We start from the raw sequence: 10,000 nt of genomic DNA on the forward strand, positions 1-10,000 counted from the left end.
CCAGTAGGTGGTGAGGAAGGGCTGGATTAACCATCTCCAGAGCTGCTGTTGGAGGGGGTCGCGCTGGGTCTGCAGATGGTGGATCCCACCTGGCTTGAGAGGAGGCAGCTGCCCCAGGTCAGGGCAGCTGTGTGCTGGGCAGGAGGGCATTAACTCTGTCATTTGGGTGACGCTTTTATCCAAAGTGACTTAGAGTTGATTAGACTAAGCAGGTCAGTCCTCCCCTGGAGCGATGCAGGGTTAAGGGCTCAACGGCCGTGCGGATCTAATCGTGTCAACAGCGGGGATCGACCTACTGACCTTGCCGGTGCCAGTCATGTACCCTGACCCTGTTTATGATGTGTGTGTGTGTGTGTGTGTGGGGGGAGATAGATGGATGGAGAGGTAATGGTGTGTTGTTAGGTTGTAGGTTGTCTGTTAGGTTTGGCTTCTTGGTTCTTTGAAATGACGGCTTCATTTCATCCCACTGTGTTAATTATGTCTTGTGTGTCATTGTTAAGTGTTTCATTGTGAATTGCTTTGCCAATATTGTTTATGTACAGTCATGCTAATGAAGCGTTATTGAACTGAAATGAATAGAGACAGAGAGAGAGAGACACAGAGGGAGAGAGAGAGAGAGGGAGAGAGACTGAGAGAGAGACCGAGAGGGAGGGAGGGAGGGAGGGAGAGAGAGAGAGACTGAGAGCTACAACTTTATTACACTGTAGAGGTGACAGGGACTCTACCAGACACACGCACACACAGTTGGAAAGGAAGCCATCATGCAGAAACAGACACGCATGCAGTGTGGTGGGGAGAGTTGCAGCTTACAGTATTACACAGAGAGCTGCTCTGTACACTCACCCACACACTTCAACTTAAACTTACACGCACACACACTCTTACAGTCACACACTCGCACTCTCTCTCTCTCTCACACACACACACACACACACACACTCACACACACTATCTTTGTCATACACACACACACACACACACACACGCACGCATCCACACTTACATGCACAAACACTCTTACACAGTCACACACTCGCACTCTCTCTCTCTCACACACACACACTCACATGCACACACACTCTTACAGCCGCACCCTCACACTCTCTCACACACTTACAGCCACACACACTCTCTCACACTCACACACACACACGCACACGCACACAGTCACACACACGCACACATTCACACACACGCACACAGTCACACACACGCACACAGTCACTCACACGCACACACACACACACACACACACACTGACACACACACACACACACTCTCACACACACACACACTCACACACACACACACACACTCACACACACACACACACACTCACACACACACCCACACACACACACACACACACACACACACACAGTCACACACACACACCCACCCACACACACACACTCACACACACACACACACACACACACACACACACACACACACACACACACACACTCACACACACACACACACACACACACACACTCACACTCACACACTCACACACACACACACACACACACACACTCACACACACACACACACACACACACACACACACACACCCTGGTACCGGCGCATTCCTCCGTCTGTGCTGAAGCAGTCCTGCGTCTCGAGGCTGTGAGCGTTTCACAGACCAGGACATTTTTCTCTGACTGATTGATCTGTATTATGTGTCCTGGCCTTGAGAGGAATCCTGGGACAGCGCTTGTATAAACGGTAACGCGATCCCCGCGCGCGCCTCCGGTTTCTCCCTTTCATAGACCTGTTGGCGATACCCAATCCGCCTGGATTTGGGAATGGGGTTTATCTGATACCTTCCAAAAAAAGACTCTCATTTTCTCTATTCCCAAAGCTAGCTAAGACGGCACATCTGGTAACACTGTAGGAGCCATTGTCCTCTCTGCCTGGTCCCGGGCTCAGGTTGCCTCAATATTTCCTCAAGGATCCGGTTTCCCAGAGGGCATGGCGGCCGTGTTTATACCAGCCACTCCAATAAAAAATAAAAAAAAACGTCTGGATTTAATCAGCGGCCATGGTTTTTTTACACGTATAATATATTCTTCTTTTTCCTGCTGCTTGCCAAATGACGACTGAGGGGTGTTTTGGCATATACAGTATGTTATGTATATATATTTCCCCTTTCTGGTTTGGGTGAAAATGATTGGACGGTTTGAACGAATGATAACAGGGCTATGCTAATTGGGCTTCCTGGTTACTGCTGAACTGTTGCTCTTGCAGCCTGGCCGTTTGATTGGATCAGACACGTCTGGTTGTTTTACCCCCTCGCATTAATATGTTCTTATTATAGCAGAGGAATTATGGGAGAAAAGGAGTCGATTCTGAGCAGAGTGCTTGTGGGCTCCCCCTTCAGGACAGACATGGGACTGCAGGTTGAACTTGAGTGGAATGTGTGAATTAGCATTGAGTGGAATTGCCTGGTCTTTGATTTCTGCAGATACAGCAGGTCTGGTGTATGATCTCTGCCTCTGTTCTTTTTATGTGTAATTTACCAAGTCCCAGTCATGTGAGTTATGTTTCATGGTCCTCCCAGATTTCTCAGTGGTCATGTAGGAAGCTGGTAAGGTTGGGTATCTATGTGCTTTATTCTTTGTAAAGATCTCAAAAAAGCATACCTTTTTGGGGAAAAAAGGGATCCTAACTATATTTGCACCGGTGAAAGATGTCAAAACTCATTTTCTGGGCAAGATCTGTGGCAGACTCTCTGGGAAAAAAAACTAGCTGAAACTCCAACCACAAGCTCACCGAAAAACGTCCGAGCACTGTCTGTGCACTAACCAGATGTATGCAAACTCACTGCAAAAACAGTGATCCAAATATTAGCTTTGTGAAATACCGTGTGCTAGCTAGCTGGAAGGCCACACAGAGAAGCACCCTGTACCGTATGCCAACCAGCTGAAAGCCACACACACGCGCTCAGTGGAAAACATTGAGCTGGTTCCCAACACACTGAATGAAGTGCCGTGTGCCTATGCTCTTACTAGCTGCTGTAACTCTGTGTCCTGTACACTGATAGATAGATAGATAGGTAGGTAGGTAGGTAGATAGATAGATAGATAGATAGATAGATAGATAGATAGATAGATAGATAGATAGATAGATAGATAGATAGATAGATAGATAGATAGATACAGGGCGGCCTGTAGCGTTGTGGTAAAGGTAAAGGACTGGGACACGCAAGGTCGGTGGTTCGATCCCCGGTGTAGCCACAATAAGATCCGCACAATCGTTGGGCCCTTGAGCCAGGCCCTTAACCCTGCATTGCTCCAGGGGAGGATTGTCTCCTGCTTAGTCTAATCAACTGTACGTCGCTCTGGATAAGAGCGTCTGCCAAATGCCAATAATGTAAATAGATGGTTGCATTCATATAATGGTTTTCTCGCACTCAGAGTGTTTTGCAGTGATTATGGGGAAAGCCACGTCAACCGCACCACCTGGGTGATGCAACGGCAGCCATTTTGTGCCAGAATGGCCACCACACATCAGCTGAGGTGGAGAGGGAAAGGGCAATTCTTAAGCCAAGTAAATCAGGGGATGATTAGGTGGCGGGTTGAGAGAGTTCGGCCACCGGACACCACCGGGGAACCCCCTATTCTTTGCAGTGAGTGTCAGGGGATTTTTACTGACCACAGTGAGTCAGGATCTCAGTCTGAAAGACGCACTCCTCGCAAGGCCGAGGAAACGCAGCGTGTTACGCTGTGTGAAGCTCTCCGTGCACTGCGTCACGAGGCTGGAGGCAATAACAACCACAGGATAAAAACGGGAGAAGAACATTTACCTGCCTCTCCCTGAAGCCGTTGGGCTGAGTGTTGCCCCTGGAGACGGCGGGATTAAAGGCCTGTGATTGGCTGTGTTTTTTTAACTCTGGCCATTGGCGTGCACAGGGTCAGATTCCCTTTGAGCTGAGACCGGGCTCTGGGCTTTGTTTCTTCAGCTCTGCACACGCACTGATTTCCTCAGTTCTGCCTTTCTTAACACCACACACTGTCACGCTGTTGCAGGTGGAATCAATTGTAGGTGTACGTGTGTGTGTGTGTGTGTGTGTTTGTGTGTACGTGTGTGTGTGTGTATGTGTGTGTACATGTACGTGTGTGTGTGTGTGTGTGTGTACATGTACGTGTGTGTGTTTGTACGTGTGTGTGTTTGTGCATGTGTGTGTGCGTGTGTACATTTACGTGTACGTGTGTGTGTGTGCATGTGTGTGTGCGTGTGTACTTTTTTGTGTTTGTACGTGTGTGTGTGTGTGTGTGTGTGTGTGTGTGTGTACGTGTGTGTGTGTATGTGTGTGTACATGTACGTGTGTGTGTGTGTACGTACGTGTGTGTGTGTGTGTGTACGTGCATGGACGTATGTGTGTGTGTGAGAATATGCACACGTGTGTATCCTCATTTACTCAGTATAACCTTATTCTACATTAACAGGGATGGCACAGATTCTACTGAACCACCTGTGGAAACACTTGTGAACATGGCTTAGGGCCAGTGTACTCTGTGTGAGGGAGGGAGGGGGCTGGGCTAGATGCTTTTATCCAACGTGACTTACAGTTGATTAGACTACGCAGGAGACAATCCTCCCCCGGAGCAGTACAGGGTTAAGGGGCCAAACAGTTCTGCAGATCTTATAGTGCTACAACAAGATTTGAACCACCAACCTTCCGGGTCCCAGTCATACGCCTTGGCCACAGATGATTGATTGACATCTGTGCCCCCCCCCCCCCACACACACACACACACATTTCACCCGGTCCGTGACACTGCGTCCCAGACACCCAATCTGCGGGTGTGTCGTGTGGCGTTCACGTCCGGGGCTATAAATACGAGACCGAATTATCAGAGCTCAGTCTGAATATGCTTTATGAAAACAGCGGGCGGGCAGAGTGACAGTGATAATGAGCTGCCAATACCGAGGGATAAACCCAAACCCCCCCCCCCCCCCCCCCATCCTGCTCCCTGCGCTGTGTTGTGTCATAGCCCATCGTGGGCAGGGATACAGGGATCACATGCACCTCTGCTCCTAATGCCTCAAACATGGTTCCCCCACTCTATTTCGGGGGGGCAGAAAACATAGTTAAACAGGCTGAAGTTGCATCCTCTGTACCCATGTCTACCAGCCTCTCATGTTAAACTGCTGAAGCTAAGCAGGTGTGGGCTTGGTTAGCGTTCTGATAGGAGACCTCCTGGGGAAAAAAAAACTAGGTCATTTCTTTTAAAGATGTGTTCTTCAACCTGTAGGGGGAGTTCTTCCCTGTGGACCGAGTAGAAACCCAGTGCCTCAGCACAGTGATGGGGACACTGTGCTGTTGGAGGTCCCGTCCGTTGGATGAGATGTTAAACTGAAGTCCTGACTCGATTACGACCATTAAAGAAAGGGGTAGAGGTGTCCTGGCCAACTTCCCACCAAAAACTGGCCACCTGGTCATCCCTGACATTTGATTGGCTGCAAAACCCCTGACAATCCCTCCTCAGTTGACCCTCATCTGTAAAAATAAACGTAAAGTAAAAAAAAATAATAATAATTTTTTAGCTGGGTATTTCAGTCAACACCCGCATTCGCTAGAAGCCTTTTGAGTGCAGCCCTGCTGGTACCTTGCGTCAGGTTTCCTGCTTTGAAGTTTGGGGTTGCCATGGGCTACAGTGGAGCTGTGAGAGAACTGGGGGTTTCCAGTTTAATTCTCTGATGGGGGGTGAAAGTCGCATTAAATATCAGCCCTGACTAAATGCTAATGCAATGTTACATTCTCTCAAAGACGATGGAATGTAATGTTGGCTAGTATTTAAATGAATAAATAAATAATCAAGCCTATTTTGAGTTCGCCTTCTACAGTTTGATGTGAAATTCAGCCAATTGCAAAATTAAAGGGAGAAAATGAATAATTTTTAGGAGCACCTTAAAATTGTGGTTTTAAATTGAATTATTATCAAATACATGCCAAAGTTTAATTATGAACTAATGTCGACAAACAAGACCCATAAACGGTGTATTTCCATGACATGTAACACTTTAGAATTGGGCGCTGTTACAGGTCCTTACAAATCATTAATAACTATGTTACAGTCTACGTTACATTATTGTGGTTATTTCACATGAGCAAATACCGGTATTCATGAAGGTGCTAAAATATTTACTAACGTCGACTAAGGAATGTTAAACAGTCTATTTCCATGACGAATAACATAGTTATTAATCATTTATAAACGCTTGTAACTGCAGCATAGTATGAAGTGTTAACAGACTCCTTACTCCAGACCTGAAGGGAGATGATTGCATGTCCCTTCGGCCAGTGAAAATGACTCAGCGTTTTTTATATCATCCGTTTTATGAGAAATCATAATGCGCGAAATCCCAAGTGTTTTGCTTGTGTAAATGTCCGTTATAATAGACGGTGAATGGTATCCCCTGTGGCTCCATATTTGGTAATTGGCCTCGGATTAACTCACACCTGAGGTGTATAGCATCATAAATCCACAATTGGGTGTTAATATTTAATATTTTATTGCTGTTGTATTCCTGTGTTTTTCTTTTTAAATCTGCAGACAGTGAAAAATCTCTGGTCTCCCCTCTTTCTCTCTTCCCACTCTCCCTCTCTCCCTCCCTCTCTCTCTCAATCTCTCTCCCTCGCTCACTCTCTCACTTTCGCTCTCTCACTCTCACTCTCCCTCTCCCTCTCTCACTCTCCCTCTCTCGCTCACTCACTCACTCTCTCACTCACTCTCTTACTCTCTCACTCTTTCTCTATCTCTCTCTCCCTCTCCCTCTCTCTATCACAGGTGGTGGAGCTGATCTCCAGTGCCATTGGAGACCTGGTGCAGGGTATATACTCTGAGAACTCCTCCAGTGCTGAGGTGAGTGGCCATTTTGTGACAAACCGTCACCCCCACCTTCCTTTCATCACCCCTTAAACACAGGGGGGAGCAGCCATTTTGTGCCAAAACTCACCCCCCACTTTCCTAATAACCCCATAAACACTGGAGGGAGTGGCCATTTTGTGCCATAACTCACCCCCACTTTCCTAATAACCCCATAAACACATGGGGGAGCAGCCATTTTGTGCCAGAACTCACCCCCACTTTCCTAATCAACCCTAAACACAGGGGGAGCAGCCATTTTGTGCCAAAACTCACCCCCACTTTCCTAATCACCCCTTAAACACAGGCTTCAGAGCTTGGGGTGTTCACACCAGAGTCCAGAGCAAAACTGAACAAAGAAAAACTTTTTCCCCTTTAAGATTATTTACTTTTGTTTCCATATTTAATACTTTTTAGACTTTTAAGGTGGAATCTAAACCTGGCTCTTGAACCCGATCTGCCCGCCCTTGATGATATTATCGTTGTAATGCATGCCATTTGTCTATGGCTAAAAATGCCTTTCTGATATAGATCTATATTATCCTATCAGTGTCCCCTTGTATCCGATTGGTCCAACAGCCACTTCCTGAAGCTCCTGTGGACAGGAAAATATTTTGTGTAAAACTCTGATGGAGAGATATTTCGAGATGTACTCATTAAAGTTTTGAATAAGTAATAAGGATTTAATAGTTTATTTAATGCTCTTTAGTGCGGTTGTGTCACTGTTAGAGCTGTTTTCATGCTGTTAGATTTGCTTTAACACTTTTAGAGTTGTTTTGACACTGTTCATTTTGCAGAATTAAGAGTTGTTTCATTCATACAATACTATTAGAGATTACTAAACACTGTATGAATTGATTTAACAGTGTTAAGAGTTGATTTAACTCTGTGTAGTGTGGATTTATCACTGTTGACTGAAGAGCTGTTTGAACACTGTCAGAGTTGATTGAGCAGTAGGGTTTGTGTAGTGTGTACAGGGTCTGACTCGGGCAGTGGTTGGTGAGAAGGAGAATTGCAAGGCACTCACTCCCAGAAATAAAAGTACAAAAAGTGCCTAAAAACATACAAATGATTGTCACTGGGGCATAAATAATTGATTTGTACCTGTGTAGCTTGGAAAAAGTACTCATTTGTACCCAAAGAGAACATTTCTGTACTTTCAGGGTACATTTGAGAAATTTGATCCTTGGAGAACAGCAATGTGCCTCCACTGTTGCTGCATTTCTGAGAGTGCTCAAAGAGACCTTTTCTCTGAATTGTGAATGGCACAGAGAAAGTTGGGCAGAACAGGGCGGTGATATTAGCAGTAGTAGCAGAGGAGAGAAAGTTGGGCAGGGTGGTGATATTAGCAGTAGTAGCAGAGGAGAGAAAGTTGGGCAGGGCGGTGATATTAGCAGTAGTAGCAGAGGAGAGAAAGTTGGGCAGAACAGGGCGGTGATATTAGCAGTAGTAACAGAGGAGAGAAAGTTGGGCAGAACAGGGTGGTGATATTAGCAGTAGTAGCAGAGGAGAGAAAGTTGGGCAGAACAGGGTAGTGATATTAGCAGTAGTAGCAGAGGAGAGAAAGTTGGGCAGAACAGGGTAGTGATATTAGCAGTAGTAGCAGAGGAGAGAAAGTTGGGCAGAACAGGGCGGTGATATTAGCAGTAGTAGCAGAGGAGAGAAAGTTGGGCAGAACAGGGTGGTGATATTAGCAGTAGTAGCAGATGAGAGAAAGTTGGGCAGAACAGTGATATTAGCAGTAGTAGCAGAGGAGAGAAAGTTGGGCAGAACAGGGTGGTGATATTAGCAGTAGTAGCAGAGGAGAGAAAGTTGGGCAGAACAGTGATATTAGCAGTAGTAGCAGAGGAGAGAAAGTTGGGCAGAACAGGGCGGTGATATTAGCAGTAGTAGCAGAGGAGAGAAAGTTGGGCAGAACAGTGATATTAGCAGTAGTAGCAGAGGAGAGAAAGTTGGGCAGAACAGGGTGGTGATATTAGCAGTAGTAGCAGAGGAGAGAAAGTTGGGCAGAACAGTGATATTAGCAGTAGTAACAGAGGAGAGAAAGTTGGGCAGAACAGTGATATTAGCAGTAGTAGCAGATATGAGTCTGGATGTATTTCCTCCTGACTGTGTGTGGGGGCGGAGGAGAGAAGGGGAGAGGAGGAGAGGCGGTGGGGTGGGGTGGGGTGGGGTGGGGGTGGGGGGGGGAGTGAGACTCGAGTTTCCTTTCGAAGGAGCGAATTTCCGAGCAGAGGACAGACACGTCTTCCTCTCCGGCCCCGTGGGTTCGATTTCACCCCCGCCCCCCACCGACAGCACTCCACAGCCCCCATTTCCCACAGCACTCCACAGCCCCCCCTTTCACGTTTTCTCTCCCCATATCTCTGAAAGTAACAGGTGAATTAAGTGTTGGAAGAGTCTCAAACACTTTGATGTACCCCCCCAACCCACCCTCATCACTTCAGTTGTATCCAGTTATATTTGAGCCTAGAATTCTTTCATTTCCTTGTTTGTCTTCTCTTGTGCCTTTACAACCCAACCTGTATTACCAAACTCGCCTTTTTGTGTTCAAGGTTCGTAGTGTGACATACTGTATTATGCATCTGAATGTTTGGAGATTCGAGGAGCAGGTTTTTGTGGAATGTTTTTTTTTTATGTTTCTGTGTTTTCGAGAGCTTAGTTGATTTCAATGGCAGCAGTGATTCTGACATTAGCATTACAGTGTTCGGTGAGGAATATTCAACTCACTATTTGTGACCTGTTTTGTCATAAACGGTCTTGAGGCTTGATGGCAAATTTTACATAAATATGTAAAAATGTTATTTAGGCTTAGGCTTTCATCTTAATTTTGAAGAACAATAGCTTGGCTTTCATAATGTGGCTTTATGCCAAATTCCAAGTAAACATATAATTTTTAAGCCTTTTAAACGCAAGATGTCAAAGTGAAAGTAACACCGGATTTGTGCATCGTTTGGAGGCTAGCCAGCGTGTCACCGTTCACCAGTCACAAACAACCACATCAGCAAGTCCCATTTGTGATCCATTACATTACATTACTGGCGTTTGGCAGACGCTCTTATCCAGAGCGACGTACAGTCATGTACCTTAACATTACATTACATTACATGGCATTTAGCAGA

General features: G+C 46.1%; 1 protein-coding gene across 1 annotated transcript in view; it reads left to right on the forward strand.

The window, feature by feature from the left end:
- pdss2 (prenyl (decaprenyl) diphosphate synthase, subunit 2) overlaps nucleotides 1–10,000 on the forward strand; it is a 62,769-nt gene that overhangs the window by 37,208 nt on the left and 15,561 nt on the right. The window contains exon 4 of the mRNA XM_061257830.1: nucleotides 6,801–6,875. Within this exon, the coding sequence (XP_061113814.1) occupies nucleotides 6,801–6,875 (75 nt within the window). The remainder of the gene's footprint in view (nucleotides 1–6,800; nucleotides 6,876–10,000) is intronic.

Source organism: Conger conger, chromosome 1 (assembly GCF_963514075.1).
Source record: "Conger conger chromosome 1, fConCon1.1, whole genome shotgun sequence".
Classification (NCBI taxonomy): Eukaryota; Metazoa; Chordata; class Actinopteri; order Anguilliformes; family Congridae; genus Conger; species Conger conger.